The following is a 22,069-nucleotide window of genomic DNA, read 5'->3' on the forward strand; positions in this document are numbered from 1 at the left end:
CAAAAACAAAAGAGTAATCCAGCAGCGTACTGTGCTGTTAAAAATGATTTACTCTTAACACACAAAAAACACAAACATTTAATATACAGTCGCGCCCGTGCGGTGGCGAACCTATTTTGGATCCCTGCACTTTTCTACCAGCCCGTGCTATAGGCGAACAACGTTTTTTTGGGGGGGTTTTTTTTACGCGAGTGTATACGAGTGAATTTCTTTACCTTACTGAAACGTCGTTGCAGCCGGTTTCGTTAGATCGTTCCACTGAATCCCACCGCCGTGGACCGCTGATAAAAACACTGGCCAAGATCCGAATTTTTTACGCTCTTGGGCTTTCACCTCTACCTAGAGAGGGCTGTCGACAGACTTCAGTGCGGGCTCCCCACGGCGTCGGGAATCAGTGTAGATCTCTGCTTTGGAGTCACAACAAAACAGTTGTTATTTCCTCTCCGGCTCGGAGGACCAAAAATTATGTCAAAGAATTGTTTCAGCAAGCAAAGAAAGGCACAACTCAAACATGTATATACATGGGTGATCTCAGTGGAGACTCACACTGAGACATCAGTTCCCTCTGTATTTATACACTGCTCCTTCCTAAAATATGTCGGGTCGGCGCCCCTTGTGTGTAAAACAACTCCTTACAAGGTGATAAGCATGAAACATTCTCAAACTGTTAAAAATAGTAACCAGTCAAGCTTATCTCAGCAAGGGTGGAGGCACCTGTGGTATTCCCTCATGCAAGCTTTGTCATGAAACACAGTGAAATAGGAGATTTAAATGAAGCTAAACAACTAGGGGTTTTTTAACTACAATAAAGCAGAATACATATAAAAATCCTTTAACAGATACTTTTTATTTAGTTTTACAATATCTACAATTATATTGTAATACATTGCTTTTTTTCACTTTAGATTCATCACATTTCTTATTTCTCATAATCCCAGAATCCCAAAGCTTTGGAAACTATATTGCAAAGAGAGGAATAGTTCTTCTTTAATGACCACTTATTCTCAGAGGATGACCACAAGTATTGTCTACTAGAATGGATAGTGGTGTGTATATCTGTACACGTACACACCACTTTCATTTCTGGTAAATCTGTGAGCAAGTGGAAAAACTATGCCTCAACATTGGACTCTTAGTCACAGTTATCTTTCTGTCTCTGCTGTTTGAGATAAACTTTCAGGAAGTACTTTCAGGTACTGTGAACAATTCTGTCGATGCTCTCCTGAATGTCAGCCATCTTCTTCAACACTTGATTGACTTTGGTTTCATCAAACTCCAGACACACAAACTCTGAGTCCTGAGAAAGACAAAAGAACGGAGGTTTTAGAGGCCGGTGAATGGATTGAACATAACGGATCAGCAACTAATGATATTTCCAAAAAGAATTTAAATATTATTTTCCAAAACAATGAGTCAGTCTACTTCTTAATCAATAAATAATTACTGAAGGAAGCAATATAATATTCACTGCACATCATTCAGTGAATGCGGATAAAAATAGTAAAACTTTGGTTTGATTTCTAGTGTGAAGGTGATGAAAAACAGGGGATTCTGCAGTGATGATGGGCATCCTACCATTAGGCCTTTTCTGGGATTCAAGACTTGAAAGACACTTTAGCAATTCATTTTACCAGTTACCAGTCTCCTCCACCTACTTCTTCAGCCTTTGAGCTTTTATTTGCTACATTTAAATCGACTTGAATAGGGCAATAATAGTGCTGAACAGTAGTTCAGTGGCATTGTGCACATTGAGAGTATGGGCCGCTCTGGTCTGCTGATCTGCTTTCTCTGAGCTTGGGGACCTGCAGAAAAAAAATACACCAAATATAATAGACTCCTCAGTGTCAGCAGCTGCTCAGCGGTACAGCCATCTTAAACTATGTTTCATTCTATATCCAAAATACATGAAAAACAGTCATGCAGGCTTTGGCATTCACACCATGGTTGACTGATCCATTATACATTCTAAATCAGACAGCAAGTTATAGGAAATGACACCAACCATCAACTCTACACATTAATATCAGCTTTCTATGGTGCTAAAGCAATTATTTGACTGCAGTCTGTACATCCATGGGGACATATAGCATACCTAGTTAGGTGCCAAATGTGACAAGAACTAGAACTACAAGGGTACTTCATGATACAACAGTAATAGTTCTTGCAGGTAGAAGAATCATAGCTGCATGTAAAAACATGCAGTATATAAAGTATAGGCTATGTATATAATGTATATATGTTGCAGAAACTCCGGACATCGCTGATTAAGGCCAGAGCTTAGCGCTGATTACTGGAGGTCACTACGCTCAAAATATCTAAGCCAAATACATAGACAATACAACATACACACACACACAAAATTAATCTGCTTTGGTCATGTGGGCTCATAGCAATGAAAATGTGATTTCCTATGATTTTTACTGACAAATGGATTTCTTCACAAAGCATTTGGGTCTGTCATAAGCACAAAACAACTGCTTAAATCAATCATAGGCAATAAAATAAAATCCATAAACATGATCCAACTTTTAAATTCAGTTTAATACAGTCTCTTCATGCAGCAGTAGAAGTGCCTGTGGCAGTATAGATTTGGGGATTTTTTTTCTATTATTACATTATTGAATTGTTTAAAAAGCAAATATCCAACAGTGATCCAAAATTTAAAGAAGGCAATGCTCCTACTCCTAAATCTAAATATACATTTGAATACACTACAAAAGTAAGCTAATATTACCAATTTTACAGAACTTTTTTTCAGCTCTAAAACTGTTCAGGGCACAGAGCAAATTTAAACCTCTCATGGGACTGAGGCTCACTAAAGCTATCCAGTATGGCCACATTGGAATCTGCTGTTTCAGCAGTAGTTAATGGTATTTAGACAGAATGACACCACCAAGTGGTTAGTTCCAAAATGGCCTCTCCGTTTCACCCCAAAGGTTACAGAACTGGTTATGGAATGGATATCAGTCAAATCATAAATAGGTACCTAGATTAGATGTTGCATAACAGTAAATGTTTATGTTGTGTAAATGCGCTTCCATGTCCATTTGAACTGGTAGCAATAAACTCATAAATGTGTGCAGTGCTGCAGTAAAGAAGCCGTGCGGTGGTTAGTACCATACCCCACAGCAAGAAGTTCCTGGGTTTGAATCCAGTCTCGGGTCTTTCTGTGTGGAGTCTGAGACTCAGTATGCCTATGTTTATATCTCTAATGTTTTCAGGCTACTAAAGGCATCTTAATAGTGTTTCAGTATTTTGTAACATATTATAGCCCTCACTGTTTTCCCCTTGAGCTAATGTCATTTTCAAAATAAGATCATTTGTGCTCCAGCTCTACTTTGAGAAAATACTGTTAAACATCCATAAACTCAAAACCTGAAGCATAATTAACTGGCATATATAAAACTTTTGGTTTTTCTAATGGGATTGTACTATTAGAATAGTCATTTAGGATGCTTTATAGTTTTAATTATAGTGGCACATGGTGCCCTAACTGAAGACAGTAAAAAATTATTTTAGTAAATTCTGACAGCTGGTTAATTGTGTGATTTATCTGTATTTAGTGGTTTATTTTTCAGGAAAATGAAAACAGGTGAACGTAAATTAGCAACTCACTACATCCTTGGAAGCTAAGAAAAAAACTGGAACTACAGCGTACTTGTCCTGTTCTGCCAAGCTCGAGCTCAACCAGGGCAACTAGGCCGCTGTGAGCTGTTCCCCGTCGGCTGGCTGCAGTCTGGAGATCCACCCTCCAGGAAAGGCCCCTGAGGCTGGGCTCCCAGCGGCTATGAGCCACCAAGCTTTCCTTAACTCGAACTCGTTGGCTTTTCCAGAAACGAGAGAGCGCAGCGGCCTGTTCAGCGCTCAAGCCACCACCACCTTGTTTCTTGGTCTGAGCTGTGAGGAAGGCCTCCAGCTGGGCATGGTCCATGTCTGCTGTGGCGATGGACTGAGAGATGCAGAAAAGAGGACGATGAAGATTCAACACAAACCTGGAGCTCTAATGTCTTGTAATCATATCGCTACAGCAGTGTTGTGTGGTGACTTTTATGAAAAGGCAAGCAGAAATATTTTAATACTTAAGACTTTTAAGACTTTTTAATGACCAGTTTATTTTTATTATGACTTGATATAAATTTAGAATTTAAAGAGTGTGTACTATGGGCAGAAATCTGTGCCATCAGAAACTGAATTTGAATAAGTTAAATTTGAATTTGAATTACTCGGATTGAATCTGAATTGTAACTTGAATGAAAGCTTTTGAAAACTGAATTTGAATTAGTCTAATTTGAAATTGAATTTATGGTTTGAAACTGCATTTTATCCTTTAAAAATTCAGCTCTCGAATAATTTCACATTCACTTCTCACCATTCAGTTTCAGTTCTACAATTCAATTTCAGTTCCAAAATTCAGTTTTTTGGGACTTACATCCGGTTCCGGTTCAAGCGCAGATTAATAGAACTACAGACTGATAGCGTTACTGACGGAATCTACAGCGTCTTGAGCTGAATTAAGACTTCAGAAGTCATTCGTCATGTCGAATGACCAGCGGATAAACTCTCAGGTTGGTAATAAATGTATTACATGTATAAGAACAAGCGTCATGTTAACAATTGATAGCCGTACAACCTTTATGCTTATTGTAGCTGCTAGCTAAAAACGCTAATTTAGCCTAGTTTGCCCTGGATTCAGCTTTGACAGACAAATATGATCGACTGTTTCTAGTAGAATTCCAAAGTTGTCATCTTGTACCCTCTCAGAGCCCTGTATGCTTGCAGAGACCCCTACAGTAAGGAAACATGCAAAACGCTGTCCAAACCTTTGTATTTGAGCTTTATTTATGTCTTACACAGCATCCCAACTCTTTAGCGAACTTAATAACTTTAGCTAAAGTGAATAGTTAGTCTTATTCATTAGTGCAGCGTTACTGGATCACCTCTGTTTGAAGTGATATAATATGATATACAACTATCACTGAAACAGCAAACTTTGTAAATAAACAACACTTCTCATTCTCTAAACGTTTGGCCACAGATGTAAATTACACTATCAGTGCTTGTTCACTCTTGACAATAATTACATTTCTAAATTCTCTTTGTGCATTTACAGGTAAACAATATCTAATATTTTATCTAAATGACTGCTTTGTCTTTGAAAAGGTGAAGAGCCTGAGGCCGGTGACAGTCCAGTTCTACTCTAAGTACATCCTTACGGTGGTTCACAGGACAAGGCGACATTCCTGTCCTGCCAGAAGAGAAGAGAAACTTCAGAGTCTTCATGAAGTTCAACCACACCTGTCATATGGAATATGACAGGGGTCTCAAACTCCAGTCCTCGAAGGCCGGTGTCATGCAACTTTTCCATGCGCCCTCGAGGACTGGAGTTTGAGACCCCTGCCGTATGGTGTTCATGCAGTTTTCTACCCCACAGTTACAGCATGTCTGACTGCCTGTTCAGCATATGCAAAAATATATGATGAGTTTAAGCATGTGATGACTAAGGCCTTCCATTATGGTGTTTGTCATCACATGTCACAGATATCTGGATGATCATTTGGAATAAACAAAAAAACAAAAAACTTGTTACTTCATCTTTTATCTTTATTATTATTATTATTGTTCTTATTTTACATTTTTCATTGTTAGGCATTGGGTTTATTTGTAGTAGTCCTTTCCAGCTTCTTTCCCTCTTCCATGTTACTGTGTCAGCTTGTCAGCATCTATTTGGGGTTGGGAGTGGAACAGGAAGTAAAGAACAGAAAGTGCCATTTAAACCAGGAGAGGTTCTTATATTTCAGAAGAAGGGATTAATTCAAAAGAAATGACCTCAATGCCATATTTTATTTAGGAACCCTAGAGAGCACTTTGCAAAATAACACATTCTTATAATTTCACCCTCAGATGAGCCAAGCTACGACTGTCAGGGAAGGTGATGTAGGTACAGAGCATGTGAGAGTGGTTAAGTTAATGTCTCTTGTCTAGATGAAGGCACAGGAGGGATCAATGGCACGGCGTAGAGATTCAGTATCTTCAGTCTTCAGTGGACACTCCATTTCTGGCACAAAACACCTGTAAAAGATGGTCGATTTAGGAGGTGACCCGACAACTTCAGCCTGTCAAACATAGCAATGGAGCAGTATGTTTTAAAAAAAAAAATCTAATTAAGCATGCACTCAGTACCCTAAGAATTATTATGATAGTTAAACACAGTGATAGTTGTATATCATATTATATCACTTCAAACAGAGGTGATCCAGTAACGCTGCACTAATGAATAAGACTAACTATTCACTTTAGCTAAAGTTATTAAGTTCGCTAAAGAGTTGGGATGCTGTGTAAGACATAAATAAAGCTCAAATACAAAGGTTTGGACAGCGTTTTGCATGTTTCCTTACTGTAGGGGTCTCTGCAAGCATACAGGGCTCTGAGAGGGTACAAGATGACAACTTTGGAATTCTACTAGAAACAGTCGATCATATTTGTCTGTCAAAGCTGAATCCAGGGCAAACTAGGCTAAATTAGCGTTTTTAGCTAGCAGCTACAATAAGCATAAAGGTTGTACGGCTATCAATTGTTAACATGACGCTTGTTCTTATACATGTAATACATTTATTACCAACCTGAGAGTTTATCCGCTGGTCATTCGACATGACGAATGACTTCTGAAGTCTTAATTCAGCTCAAGACGCTGTAGATTCCGTCAGTAACGCTATCAGTCTGTAGTTCTATTAATCTGCGCTTGAACCGGAACCGGATGTAAGTCCCAAAAAACTGAATTTTGGAACTGAAATTGAATTGTAGAACTGAAACTGAATGGTGAGAAGTGAATGTGAAATTATTCGAGAGCTGAATTTTTAAAGGATAAAATGCAGTTTCAAACCATAAATTCAATTTCAAATTAGACTAATTCAAATTCAGTTTTCAAAAGCTTTCATTCAAGTTACAATTCAGATTCAATCCGAGTAATTCAAATTCAAATTTAACTTATTCAAATTCAGTTTCTGATGGCACAGATTTCTGCCCATAGTGTACTTTCTTTTTACCTTGACTGTACCCAAAACAAGAAATATATTCCCCATGACATTTATTTGGAAGCCCCATGTAACCAAAGTAAGAATAAACACTGGTGTTTGGGTGCATTTCAACTGGACACTGTATTCTGTCTTTCTATATATTTAGACAATCTGTACTTTTGCCATTTGTATTTTCCCTGTTTGGCCAAATCTCACCTGAAAAATACATTTCACAGGCACTTTATTTGTTTCAAAAAAAAAAACAAAACAAAAAAAAGAACAACAACAACAACAACTCCACAACAAAACAATTATTTATTATATTATTTATATATATTATTTATTTATTATATATGTAGGTACTGAGTAGGATATTCATGTTAGTGCTGCCCCCTATTGACAGAAGATCAGAACCAGTGAAAAAATTACTAACCAGTAGTTGGTTTGTCACCCTTATCTTAAACATTAAAAAAAAACCAAAAAAAAAAAAAAAACCCATTTTAAATGTTTTAAATTCTTTAACATTTAAGACAGTCCAGTCATGATTTAGCTATTTTATCTGAAAGCTGTGTTAAGCTGGAATATTTCTGCCTAGCGTGGAGTAAAAACATTAAATGTCTTTAAAGACACTAGTCAAACAAAAATCCACTGATAAAAACATTGATAAAGAAAAGAAAATAGAATGAGTGACATAATAACATTTAAAGTTATAAGTAATAAGTCTGTTTAAACAGAATTTTTATCAGATTTTATGAGATATTTTATCAAGGGTGTTATTTGTTCAGTGGGGATAAGACATTAAAGTTGCGATCAGAAGTTTACATATTCTCATTATGTCATCATGCAATGTTAATTTTGGATTTTTAATAATTTCTTTCAACTGGTCTTATTCCAGAATAGAATGATTTTGGCATACATCTTTAATTACTTTTTTTTTCAAGAGAATTATGTGCACATGTTTGAATTTCCTTTGGGGTTTTTCTAATCCACACAGGGTCAAAAATATACATACAGGTTCAAATACATACACTCACTTAGATGCTTTAAAAAGTATTGCTGGAGGTTCTCCTTTTTTTTTTTTTAGTTGATAAGGTCAAGGTTTATTAACTTCTTAATTGATAGGTTGCAACTGGTAGGTTCTGTCTGTCAGTATAATAAGGATTTGTATGGCAGCACTCACTGGACTGACCAATGTGAAAGTCCAAGGAAGTGTAAATGGAATTCCCAGTGGATCCCGAGAACCATTGCTAAACAACTGTAGAGTCCAAGATCATCATTTTAAACAACTACATCAAAGTACAATTGATCTGGATGTGTTACCAATTTACCAAACTCTGCAGAAGAGGAAATATATTATAATGTTTATGAACAACCCAGGAACTGCCAAGGCCCAAGCTTGCCATGAACTGGGAACTGCTGGAACAGTCTAAAATGTTGCAAGTTTTACGTTGCCATGGTAAAAAAAAAACAACAAAAAAACAAAAAAAACAACTTTTGGAGCAAAGAATCCTGTGTTCCAAAATCAACACCTTCTAACTCAGCTGAATTTTGCAGCTGGCCACACGGACAACAGGACATGTTCTCAAACACACACCAAAACTGGTTTTGGAATAGGTAAGGCAGGCTGACATTATGCTTTCAGAATGGCCTTCCCAAATGCCCAACCTCAACCATACTGAAAATTTGTGAACTACGCTTAAAAGACAGGTTTGTGCCAGGAAACCACCCAATTTAAATTAACTGGTAAGAAGGGTGGTCAAATATCCAGTTAGAATTATTCCAGATTCTAAGGGACATTTAATAAAATATTAGTGGGGGTATATTATATATTTGAGCTGGTATGTATCTTTTTGACTGTGTGTATTAGAGAAAATTCAAATTGAATTTAACCTTTTACACCAACTTCTTATTTTTTATGAAGTCATTGAAGAAATATGATGCACAATCATTTCAGCCTAGAAGAAAATATTTCAAAGAAATCATTGCAAGCCCAAAATTACCATGACTGTGATGAGAGTATGTGAAATTCTGACCACAACTCTATCAAATGTTATGTTTTTTAAAGCTCCATTTCCAAAGAGTTTGCAGCACATAATTGATTTTCACTTTCAGTGCTCGAGATCCTGTGACACTTTTCATCAAACCATGAAGTGTCGCCATTTCAGTGTGAAAACTACTGTTAACTTAATAAAAGCAAAATGAACCAGATTCAGAGCATCAAGAGACCCACTAAAAAATTCTAGAAACATACCTACTATGTGTCAGCCTCTTGCCTGATTGTTGACACCAGAATTTCCTACAAAGATGAGTTGTGTAGCTTTATATGCATCAGGGATGCTGTCTTTGGCATCATGCAGTTATGAAAGTGATGGGCTGATAGTTGTGTGGCTTTTCCTCACCAAGTGAAAATATCAACCCTGACCATCATTAACAACTTAGAACTTGTGTATGGGCTCAAATTGTGGTCATAAATATTTTGTACTTGTAAATCAGTTTTGTACTTGTAAATGAGGATTTGTATGTGTAAAAAGAATTTGTGTGTGCGTAAAAAAGATTTCTATGTGTAAAAAGAATTTGTGTGTGCGTAAAAAAGATTTCTATGTGTAAAAAGAATTTGTGTGTGCGTAAAAAAGATTTGTGTGTGGACTTAGCCAAAAAATACATGTGAAACTCTGCACTCAAGTTTCAAGTTACAAGTACGAATTTTGACCCTATTTTTCTTCCTTTCATCTGATTGGCCAATGTCATGTCAATCACAAATTTAACAATCCAATCAGAGAACAGATGGGTTTGGCTATTGGAGGGGTGCTTTATGGAGCTTTAGGTCCTGAGGGAATAAATACCCTTTTACATGTCAGCCCAGTGTTTTCCTTCATCACCACGAAGGAAAACAGTCTTTGGTGGTCCGAGTTTGGTGATTTTTGTGTCACAGGTTTCCATACTTAATACAGGGACCTCCAGAGCCTTTTCAACAGCGCTGCGAACCTCGGGGAAGACTTTTTTATTGAACATTTGAAAATAAAAAAACAGAAACTCTTGTAGAGGACATAAAGTCAGAGATAGAAACGACAAGGAGCAGGTGCATCTAGTACAGGTAGAGCTGCCGCAAAAACCCACAGAGCTCAGCAGCCAGCGCATCAAATTCTAGATCCTTGACTTTTAGTTAGCAGTTAGCATTAGCAGCACATGCTGCATCCGATGTGAAAGGACCTTTATGCTGCACACTGTGACTCACAGCAATGGTCCCGGGTCAGCCCTGACTTTGTGTTAAACTAATCCTAAAGTAATAATGGTATTTCTAGCCACTGATATACCACAACTTTATCCTTTCAACAGCTACTGAAAGTTAGGGGACCTAACTTCTATGGGATATTTATATAGAGATCCTCCAGCTTCAAACTGTATTACCCTTCAAGGTCCTGCAGTTTAATAAAGCGCCCCTCCGACAGCCAAACCCATCTGTTCTCTGATTGGATAGTTAAATTTGTGATTGACATGACATTGACCAATCAGCTGAAAGGAAGAAAAATGGGGTAAAAATTCGTACTTGTAACTTGAAACTTGAGTGCAGAGTTTCACACTCAAATCTTTTTTACGCACACACAAATTCTTTTTACACACACAAATCCTGATTTACAAGTACAAAATATTTATGACCACAATTTCAGCACATACTTGTGGTCCAAGATGCTGTCAGATGTTAAGGAGCTGACACCCCCTCCCCTCAACATCGTTTAGTCTTATGTTGCCTTGTACATAAAAGAATAATTCCCAGTTTCTTCCTGGCAATGAGGCAAGCAACCCATTTGACTTATCATTGCTTCACTTGTACTGGAAGCAACCCAAGGCCAAAGTACTGAAATAGCATCGAAACTACAGAAAGCTGGATCAGTAGGTCCTGCCTTTAAATGCTGGGAGCCCAAACATGGAGACACTCATCCATAAAAAGGAAGACAGTTCATTTGACAGACAGAGGCGGAGCCAGACATCTGAAACACCCGGGGCTTAGCCCTAAAGGGTAGTATGCATATGGGATTTTTTTGGGGGGGGGGGGTTAGAAATGACTGAAAGATTAATTGGCTCTGTTTTGAGTTTTGTTCAAAAAAGAATGACTTCATATAGGGAAAAATATATATCACATATGCAGGACACCTTAAACTAGTTTTTTAATTAAGCAGCAAGGCAGAACAAAATCAGGGCTGTATCAAGACACAGGGACTAAACCCCAATTCAACCAGACCCAGAACTGATCCGGAATTAAAACAGGACTACAACAGTTCAAAATCAGGAATACTTAGGACTTAACCAAGACAGAACCATGTTCTGAGTTGAGTTTTAACAGATATTCTCACGGTGCCTCTCAATAATGTGTGTTTGTTTGTGTGCTGTGCATTTCTGGATGGGCACAAGCATGCACTATCACGCAGACACAGCCCTTTCTCCTAAACTAAAGTGAATATTAGTGAAATCAAAGCTAGAGCAGAATTGCTTGGACTCGACTTCAGCATCAGTAGTGCAGGGTGTCGTGTGGTATTACCTTTAAAAGGCCTTTCATTTTGTCGTGCAAAGCTGTGAACTCGTCCGGCGACATCTCGGGGTAGAGTTCGCTTCTCAGCAGCTCCTCTGTGATCTCGCTGTTGTTGTAATACACTTTCTGCGCGATTCCATTTAACAAGCCGCTCAGAGACTTCGTCGCGTCTACTTCCGCCATGTTTGCTCTTGTGGTCACATGAATTGCAGTACAAGACGGCATTGTGGGACTTGTAGTTGCAGATTCCGACTGCAGCGCTTGAGCTTTAGCGTTTCATCTAAGCCTCCAAAAGGGAACATCACAAACTTTGCTATACAAATTATGAAAAATCATTTCAGTTTAATTTTTAATGCATTTTAAAAGCAATGCTGCATAATTATTAAATCAAGAGCATTTATATATTAATTAAATTTATTTGAATCACATTGCAGTCTGACTACCCATTTTTACTGATTAGCTGGCCTATTTGAACAATGTCCATCTACAAAAAAAGAAAAAAAAGTGGAACAGTAATGTCAGTACAAACTGTAGTGAGTGAAAAGTAATATTTAAATGTAAATGTCATGAGCAATAGTTCAGAGAATTTGGTTTCAGGATGTATATAAAGTTCTAGCTTGTGCAGTCCTTTATTTATCAAAGCAAGTCTAATAGTACCATAACACAGGAGTTTCCAAATAATTGACACAGAGACCAGAATGCATGCCAAGCCAAGCTTTAATCAAGAAGAAAAGAACATTAAAGTTTTGATCATGTTTAATCTTTGACTAAATGAAATAGTAGTCAAATATCTTCAAAGTCCCTTTATGTGACTCAAATTTATGATTCAAGACAAAAGTTTCAAGTTTATTGCTCCTACCACAGATCTGTAAGAATGTTTCACAAAAGCTCTTTAAATCATTAAAAGGTTGTAAAATTCTTAAAGTCGACATATTCTTTTAATTTCTATTGTCATGTTTTTTTAAAAATTATTTTCAAATGTATTTTATTCTTTTTTTGAACCAACATTTTCTGGCAGCTCCTTGAAGGTTTAAACAGCAGGTGACATGGGACATGGTCATATTAACTTACTGACATGTTCGAAAGCAAATTATTTTGTGTATAAAGGCCAAAAAATAAGAGTTAAGCTAGCATAAAAAAAAATTTAAAAAAATCTATGAAAAGGAAAAATAATGCAGTTTCTCAGAGGATTTTGTGTTTGTAAGCTTCACTGGGTTGCTTGTCAGAATTTAAGGCTATATGACAGACCTGTTTTACCTTAACCATGTCTACGTTTGCCACCTCTTCTACTCTTCTTGCGTCTTTTGCTTTTGCTTCCTCTTCTGCCTTTGCCCTGTTTTCTGCCTTGCTTGCTTCCTTTTCTACGTTGGCCTCCTCCTCTAAGCTTGCTTCCTTTTCTACGTCTACCTCCTCGTCTAAGCTTGCTTCCTTTTCTACGTCTACCTCCTCGTCTAAGCTTGCTTCCTTTTCTATGTCTACCTCCTCGTCTAAGCTTGCTTCCTTTTTTACCTCTACCTCCTCGTCTAAGCTTGCTTCCTTTTTTACGCCGGCCACCTCCTCTAAGCTTGCTTCCTTTTTTACATCGACCTCCTCCTCTAAGCTGGCTGCCTCCCCTGCGTTTGAAGCTTCCTCTTTGATTTCCTTTGCATTTGCTCATTTGACCCTCTTTTCCCCTACCTGAGCCTGGAGGTATCTTACTGCCTATGTCATTGCCTATACCAGTCTCTATACCAGTGCCTATGTCATTGAATAGACCAGTGCCAAGGCCTGGTTTAGGTGTTTCTACATCTGTACCTTGTTCTTGATTTGACAGGGCTGTGTTTGCAACACATTCGGGTGTAACATCTCCCCCCGAGGAGCAACTTGTGCACTGAAAAGTATCATCTCCAGGTTCATAACAACGATATATGTTGTTAAGCCCAAGTTTGGCAATCTCAAGATGCTTAAATGATTGAGTCAGCTGAGACGTGTCTGAAGCAGGAACATCAGCTACATTAGAAAAAACAAACGCATAACCACTCCAGTTGTGAGTGATATCACCAATGTTCAAAGTGATACCTTTATCATTTGAAATTGGAGAGTTTTCAGAGTAGATGACGAGAACGTTACCCTCACTACTTTTTATGAATGGTTGTATGTTCTGAAGAACATGTGATAGTGCCTGTGACTGTGTTGCTGCCACCACCCTGGTGCCTTTGTACACTTGGCCCTGTGAAAGGGCTCCTCTAACTCTGTCTGCTGGGTCATTCTGAAGGATTTCTTGGAGACTGCTTGGATCTTGATTCTGTGGGATGTTCAAAGCCACGCTGAAGGAATCACCTAGTTCATACCTGCCAAGGGAAAATGTTACTAATTAATAATGATAATAATTTTAATGAATTTAAAAGTTTAGATAGTAGATGAAGAATTGTGGGGAAAAAATAATATAATAAGTATAAACTGCACACTAAATTCGAAATATCAGTGATGATCTGGGCTTTGTCAGTGAGTTGTAAAAGTATATTTTGCATTGAGTGTCTTGAGGGTACCAGGGAAAAAGGAAAAAAAAGAGCCATAAATACCCCACACAGATGATTAAAATGTATTTTATGGGACACTAATGGGACACTAGACATAACAAGCAATTCTTTGCATCAAATTCTTTTTTTTCTCTTTTTTTAAAGTTCCATATTAAAAAACAAGTTCATTTTATGGTACATTTTATTCTAGTGAATAACAAAAGACCCTGAGCAACCTTGGAGTCCAATTATTGATCTACTATATATAGCCTCAGTTCAATCAGGTCCCACACTCACAATCCCAAACTCATAACCAGCTTCTTCCAGAGGACAGTTCGTACTGTTAACAATCCACCCCTGCCCACCCAGCTCACCAGTCTGAGTAACTCTCATCACTCAGGCCACTCAAACTGACTTTATTCAGACCAAATCTTTCTCTGCAGTACTTACAAGCACTTGGAGCACGCATAATTTTGTTGTACGTGTACATTGTATTCTTTATATACTATTACTGTAGATTTTCATTAATAATTCCTTACTACTACTACTATTAATAATAATAGTGATATCATTATTATATACAAAAACATACTATTGCAAATTAATATAATAATGATAATAATAATAATAATAATAATCTTTTATTACAATTTAAAGCTCATTATAATCACTTTAAACAACAGCAAAACTGCACTGTAAAATAAAGTCACATACTTTGTACAACTATACATGAAATAAAGGCTGAAGTCATAGAGAGATGTCTTGCCTTCAGGTGACTCAACAGATCGATAATAGCACTAGCAGGTTAGAATAGTGATGAGTTATAATATCACACATAAAAACCCCAAAACCTTTTGTCAACTCACTCGTTCTTGACGGCTGCTACAATGTTCGTGAGCCAGTCCTGGTCTACAGCAGCCAAAATGTTTGGAGGAGACAGGAAGAAGGCTGGCACCATCACCAGCCAGCAGAGGCCAGCCATCTAATCAGATCAGATTTAACAACAAAGTGGTTTTCACACACAAAACTGCTGTGACTTGTCCAATTTACTATGACAATCATAACAATTAAACCAAGTGAATGTTTTAAGGAAACAACACTAACATTTAACATGATATCGAGATGCCTCACTTACCTTCACATGTGTTGCCAGCTACTTCTGGTTATAACCCCCTACTAAAATAACGCAAATAGACCTTTTTATGTAGATCAATAGTTAATTTATAAATTAATTCATCAGTTCACAGAAAAATCAGTTTGCAACACTTGACAAACAATTCATTGTTTTTATGCAGAAATGCAAAGCATACAAGCTTTCAGCTTCTCATTGATGGCGTTTATTACATTTTTATTCCAGTTTTGCACTTTCTTTGACATTTTGTTTCATAAAAATATTAATCAAGGAAATTACCAACAGGTGACAAAAACAGACAATGACAAAAAGTAGTTGCACAACTTGATTTTTACCAGCAAAAATTTTAAAAAGCAAAAACCTTTATTGCTTTACCTTTTTTGGAAAAAGAGACGATGTCCACACCTCCTGGTTAATTTTAAGTGTGTAAAAAGGGAGATGCTAAAACCGTAGACACAGTACCGGGGAAGTTTTGGTTTTTTATAGAGAACAAAGTGACCACCCCCTGGTAGGTACACCATAACCATATTTGAACATGTCTGTAGAAAACTATGAAATCAGTATGTGATAATAGATAGAAAAAAATCTCTTTTTTATTTGTCATCTTCATTTTGGAGAAGAAAAAAAACAGAAAGAGAGAAATTCAACTAAAGAGGAAGAAAACATTTAGGTTTTGAACACATCATGACTAAGATGCTTTTACAGAGATGCAGAGAACAATGCACAGAAAACAGAGATAAAGATAATAGCTAAACTAAAAGCTGGACAAGAAGCTATGGACATGAGAGGTGTTATTGCAGTGACAGTGCATCATTTTTTTGAAGAAATGTTCATTTTATTTACTTTGTTTGCTGCTGGATTCATGTTTATATATTTTCACTGTAAGGACTCATCACTAGGATGAGGGATGAAATGTTTCTCCCACTAAAAACGTTTTGTCCACATGAACAGAATCAGCTTTTTGGGATTACACAGATTACTTTAAATTTATAAATTATTTTGCAGACATTTTTAAACAATTTAAGTTTAGGAAGTGAAAATATTTTGCTCTGGGAGTTCAAAAAGAAAATCATTCAACAGAAATGATTTAGCAAACTGGAACAGCATAACAGATATAAATTAAAAAATCACTCTCTATCTCTTGTGCATACTACAAAATTGCGACCTGTTTGCATCATTGCTCTCAAAGCACTTATTAGACTGCTTGGTCATAATATGCCATAAAAGCAGAATATACTGATTAACACAAGGATAAGACCTACACTAAACAGCATGTAATAACCCACAGTGACTAGTATTCTCCACGTCAAATGTGCAGGAACAAAATATAAATAGTAAGGCAGCAGGAGTAAATAACACACAGGAGACATATATACAAGATGCTGTTTGTGAGTACCTGATTGGAACCTGATTGACCTTAGGCACCAAACAGAGGGCAGCGGGCCAAGCAGGTCATGGGCAGGATGCAAGTGGTCACCTGGGATGGCCCTGTTTTTTCTGAGACAGGGGTCTTTGATCTAGAAGCAGTGGCAAGGGGAATCTGAAGGTGGTCCAGTTTGGTGGTGAGGATCTATGGGATTATGGTGTTGATGCTGAGCTGTAGTACACGAAGAGCATCCTCACTTAGCTCCTCCTGTTCTCCAGATGGCGAAGCCTCTGTGTGGGGTGATGGTGATGGTGTCCTAGGTTGACCTATTTGCTCTGTAAGCAAACTGGTAGGGGTCGAGGGAGGGGGATAGACAGTTTCTGATGTGCTGCGACACTTTCCACTCAAAACACTTCATGACTACAGACGTGAGGGATAAAGTTCTGTAGGTTACTGAAAAGACATGAACAGGAAACAGATGGATGAAGAAATTAGACAAAACTTAAGTAGATATGGAAAATATTGACAGTGTTTTACATGTGTATGTGTTTAGGGGAAATAAACTATTGCTGCATGACCCAGCCTGAGCTGGGTGAGCTGTGGCTTGCTTAGTCACTTAGAGAAAAAGATAAGATGAAGACTTCTGCTTGATGGTTGACTAGTTCCTCTTTTCATTTTGCCTCTTCATGGCTTCCAGAGAAAAAGACAAACAAAGATGTATGCCTGGGGCACAAGTTATATGCACACGTTTTATGGCACTGAATCTTTTCAAAGCATCCAGACCAAACTTCACTCCTTACCTCAACATTTTCTGGTGATAAACTTGATGTTGTGAGTCATTCAAGAGGTCATTCAGATTAATTCAAAAAGGAATTAATCTTAGCCAGAATGACGAGACTTTGATCAGGGCCTCTGATCTGCCACTTTCACCTTTGGCGCACATGGGTTGGAGAAAAGTTAGTTGGGTTTTTTTTTTTTCAACCATCATTTGCCAGACAGTAATGCAGAGCACTCACATGAAGACTGAGTCTAGGGGGGGTTTATTTACTAATGATAGGATGCAGATGGCAAACTGCTGGCTGACACATTTCAATGGGCTAGGGCACGTGTAGTACTCCAGGTAGGTACAGGGAGTGTGCTCAGCATGAACAACCACTATAACTACTTTCCGTAGTCTGGCAGAGAATGGATGAATGAGCTGCATAATAAAGATATGTTGATGAAACATGTCTACCAGCAAGATATGAAGCTGTAACTGTTTGGAGGGATTTCAGAAGCCATTGCATTCTTATACCAGCACATAGTATTATGATGTTTTTTTCATATTGTTCTGGCTTTTTTTTCTATTAGGCACAATGTATCTTTAGTGTCAGTGCGCTGATGTACCAGCCATGGCAATATTTGGGAGTATCCCCCCAAGGGACAATGGACCACCTAATGATCCTCTACCTAATCACATGAGCCAAGGTGTGAAAACGGTTGTAGGTCACAATCAGCCAAGGTTTCGAGTGAGCTCATTGTGAAACCTAGCATGACCCTATCATGTGATTTCCTGAGGTCAGATGGCCCAGGATGTGAGTGGGTGTTAAGGCGTCTGGGAAGGGATCTCAAAACTGGATTATAGATGCAGACAGTTGGTGTCGTAAACCACCACCTCTGTTCATTTGTCACCCTTAGGTTTTTTGGGGTTTTTTTCAGTTTCCCTTTTGTATGTTACCATTTCATGATTTATTTCATTTCTCACTCAAACCAAACAAAATCTTCCATGTAAATGGGGCACACCATCAATTTAGGAGACACTGCACAAAGTGAAGCCCCTAGCCCAGGGGTCTGCAACCTTTTACACCCAAAGAGCCACTTGGACCCGGTTTCCACGCAAAAGAAAACACTGGGAGCCGCAAATACTTTTTGACATCTAAAATGAAGATAACACTGTATATATTGTTTTCTACCTTTGTGTGAATAACTAAGGTGTGCTGCTTATGAAATCCATGAAGTGCTACAGAGAAAATTACATTTTATTTATGTAATCAACACATTTTGAACTCTTAAAGAAATATAACAAAAGCAAAGACACCCAGCTGAACTAAAATGATCCATGTAGCAAACAAAAACTGTTGTGAGCCGCCTCCCTTATATCTCCTTTGGGCTTTTGGAGCCTTGAGTGACTTTTAAAAAATAATTGGTAAAAAAGCTCTATGCTGCTGAAAAATGAAAAATAGATATTTGCAAAATTCTGCCTAAATATGTATTTTACCTGGTTAATGCGTGCGGCGGGGGCGTGGTCTGTAGCGCCGCTGCAGGGGAGGCGGACGCACCTGAGCGGCACCCGCAATCACGCCTCGCCGCCTTAAAGTCTGTGCTCTCTCTGCTGTTGTTGTTGGTGGTGTGTGTCGGGCTGTGAGCTGCGAAGCTACAGCTGGCTGTATGCGTACAGCAACCGTGTGTGAAAAGTGGTCAATAAAGAGATGCTGAAAAGCGCGTTCATGCAAACATCGTCGGGTCTGCCATGATGTGTTTACAATGGGACTTCTGATCCTGAACCTCTGCTCACAGCGTCTGCTAATTGGTGCTGTGCGAAGTCAGTTTACGCAGGACTGTAAGCTGTCATCTGTCGTCTGTGAGGCGTGAGCAGTGTTTGTCTTTAACATAGTTCATGGTGGAGCTACTGACATAATGTGGATCCGAAGATCCATAATTGGCCTATCTGGGGTTGAAAGTAAATGCACGGCGTTTCGGCGGGAATACCGGCTTCCGCGAGTGTGACGCTTATATTGAGCGAGGAAAAAATAATAGAATATAATTTTATATTTATATTTCAATATCACAATAATCTTCCAATTTAGAACTACAAGTTTAAAAGAACTAACATAAATAAAATACACTTCAGCGAAATACTTCTAATTTATTTTCCCAAACCACGCGGAGCCGCACTATAAGGACCCGCGGCTGACCAACATGCATACTCAAATAGACAGGAAATTAAGGCCTACAATGAAGGTCTTGGAGTGCTCGTAAATTGGTTGGAAGGATTTTGCATGACATAATTATATATTTTCTACTTTTCATGTGTTCTTTTGGAATACTAATAGATGCACAAGATAATTAGAATAAAGAACAGGGTTGGGATGATATTTGGCATGAAATGACAATTGGACTGCAAAAATATGTCAAGCCAACATGGCTTATGAATGTCAAGCAAACACGCTTGTCCTAATGGTAATGGACTAGTACTTCAATAGTGTTTGATTGCAGTCTTGCACTGAATACTTTCAATGTATAAACTCAGTTGTTAATAATCTTGCTGACACATCCACCAAACAAGTACTCTTATGCATGTGAAAAAGGTTTCTTTTACATCTTACTTTTGAAATTTTAACACTTGATTGTGATTGGATATGAATATTGGTCATGAATATTTTAATAGAAACCAACCAACTTAACTTGGTTAACTTAAGCAGAAGTTTTAAAAGGGAAGTATTGATGTGTTAAACCTCCTAGTGATGGCTTTGTTTGCTAAAAGATTGCGATGGTTGTCTGTAATTTTTCATGTTTGACTGCAAATATTAGCTACTTTCTGCTTTGTGTTCCACTTTTCATACTTCCCTTAGGCCAGGCTTGGCCAACTCCAGGCCTCGAGGGCCGGTGTCCTGCAGATTTTAGATCTCACCCTGGGTCTACACACCTGAATCAAATGATTAGTTCATTACCAGGCCTCTGGAGAACTTCAAGACATATTGAGGAGGCAATTTAGCCATGTAAATCAGCTGTGATGGATCAAGGACACATCTAAAACCCGCAGGATGCCGACACTAGGCCTGGGTTTGGACACCACTGCCTTAGGCAGTATTATAAGAAGGCATATAATATTTTTTCACTATGGAGATGATAACAAGTTGACTCTAGCCATAATGCCAGGTGACACAGAAAAATCCTTGCGCTGGCATCTGGTTGGGTACAGATATAAGGTTAAAATCCTCACTTTTACGTTTATGTCTTTAAGAGGTGAGGCCCCCACTTATATCACTGACCTTCTCCAACCCTGCTCTCCAAAGCGGATCCTTAGATCCACTGATAGTGGTCTTCTGTCTATTTCACGGAACTGTTTGAAAACAAAGGGGGATCGCACTTTTCAGTTTCAGTTTTCAGTTTTATTTGTCATATGCAAGTTAGCACAGGGTCAACATCGCAATGAAATGTGTTTGACGAGCAGCGGTCTCTCAGCAGCATGATACAGTAGGAAAAAATATAATAAAATATAATATAATAAATAAAATAACAAATAGAAAAATAGTAAAGAACAAAATATTAGAGAGACATGGTAAAAGAGAAAAGATGACTAAATATATATGTATCTATAAATATAAATATATGTACACTAGTGATTAAATAAGAAAATCTTGAAAAGAAATATGACGGGAGGGCAGATGGGATATTGCACAGGAATGAGCAGCAGAAATTTACAGTATTGCACTTTTTAAATATAAATTACAATAACAATAAAGTGAAGTGACCAGTGCAGATTAATCAGAGTACTTGTGAAGCTGCAGGGTAGCTTCTGAGTCCTGTGTTTGTGTGTGTTTAAGTGTTGTGGTTGAGGTGTCGTATGGCTTGATGGTAGAAACTGTTTTTAAGTCTTGTAGTCCGAGCAGACAGACTCCTGTAACGTCTGCCAGATGGTAACAAGGAGAACAGCTGATGTGCTGGGTGGCTGTGGTCCTTGATGATGCTGTGTGCTTTACGGAGGCATCGCTGGTGATAAATGTCCTGAATGGCAGGAAGCCTCGTGCCAGTGATGTGCTCTGCTGCCTTCACCACCCTCTGTAGTGATTTACGGCTGCTGGCAGAGCAGCTTCCGTACCAAACTGTGATGCAGCTCGTCAGCAAGCTCTCAATTGCACACCTGTAGAAATTTGAGATGATGCTGGCATTCATGCCAAACCTCCTCAGCCTCCTCAGGAAGTAAAGCCGCTGGCGAGCTTTCCTGATAGCAGTGTCTGTGTGAAGGGTCCAGGAGAAGTCCTCAGTGATGTTGACTCCAAGGAACTTGAAGCTGCTGACCCTTTCGACCTTGACACCGTTGATGTGGATGGGCTGGTGTTCCCTGACTGGTCGTTTCCGGTAGTCCACTATCATTTCTCTAGTTTTGCTGATGTTGAGAGTCAGGTTATTTTCCAGGCACCACTCGAACAGTTCAAATCCAATAGCTCCAATACTGTGGAACAGTTTACCTCCCCTGCTACGCACCATCGACTCCGTGGCTTCTTTTAAAAAACAGCTCAAAACACATTTGTTTAGACAGGCATTTGGGTAATGTTCGTGTGTAATATGTTGTATTATTTGATATGCTTTTATACTTCCTTTATATTGTTATATTGCTTGTTTGATATGCTTTTATATTCCCCTGTGAAGCGTTTTGTAATAGCTTCTTGTCTTAAAAAGTGCTATATAAATACATTTTACTTGCTTTTTACACTCGGCCCTATAGCTGGACTGGGGCAAAAATCGTCCCTAACACTTTTGGTCCAGATG

General features: G+C 38.3%; 4 protein-coding genes across 6 annotated transcripts in view; 2 read left to right on the plus strand and 2 right to left on the minus strand.

Moving 5' to 3' along the window:
• The window catches only part of LOC100711262 (malate dehydrogenase, cytoplasmic), an 868,968-nt gene that overhangs the window by 115,208 nt on the left and 731,691 nt on the right, over positions 1-22,069 (plus strand). The gene's annotated exons all lie outside the window — the stretch shown is intronic.
• Positions 1-22,069, plus strand: part of LOC100698010 (GTP-binding protein 2) — a 197,783-nt gene that overhangs the window by 77,230 nt on the left and 98,484 nt on the right. The gene's annotated exons all lie outside the window — the stretch shown is intronic.
• commd1 (copper metabolism (Murr1) domain containing 1) lies at positions 178-11,757 on the minus strand. 3 transcript variants are annotated; one of them, XR_002060656.2, is made up of 4 exons: positions 11,551-11,757; positions 3,659-3,949; positions 1,656-1,802; positions 178-1,297 (listed from the first exon to the last, which is right to left on the minus strand). XR_002060656.2 is itself a non-coding variant. In XM_003459906.5 (3 exons), the coding sequence occupies exons 1-3, from the start codon at positions 11,722-11,724 to the stop codon at positions 1,190-1,192; spliced, it is 573 nt and encodes a 190-aa protein (XP_003459954.1). In that variant the 5' UTR covers positions 11,725-11,756; the 3' UTR covers positions 513-1,189. The 3 variants fall into 3 exon arrangements, 1 of the variants encoding a protein (XP_003459954.1); XR_003220604.1 differs by having other exon boundaries at positions 1,576-1,802; XM_003459906.5 differs by lacking the exon at positions 1,656-1,802 and having other exon boundaries at positions 513-1,297; positions 11,551-11,756.
• LOC102080130 (uncharacterized) lies at positions 12,241-15,655 on the minus strand. Its single transcript, XM_005465696.3, has 4 exons — positions 15,547-15,655; positions 15,175-15,215; positions 14,906-15,021; positions 12,241-13,871 (listed from the first exon to the last, which is right to left on the minus strand). Exons 3-4 carry the CDS (start codon positions 15,019-15,021, stop codon positions 12,800-12,802), a joined length of 1,188 nt encoding a protein of 395 aa, XP_005465753.2. The 5' UTR covers positions 15,175-15,215; positions 15,547-15,655; the 3' UTR covers positions 12,241-12,799.

Source organism: Oreochromis niloticus, linkage group LG6 (assembly GCF_001858045.2).
Source record: "Oreochromis niloticus isolate F11D_XX linkage group LG6, O_niloticus_UMD_NMBU, whole genome shotgun sequence".
Classification (NCBI taxonomy): Eukaryota; Metazoa; Chordata; class Actinopteri; order Cichliformes; family Cichlidae; genus Oreochromis; species Oreochromis niloticus.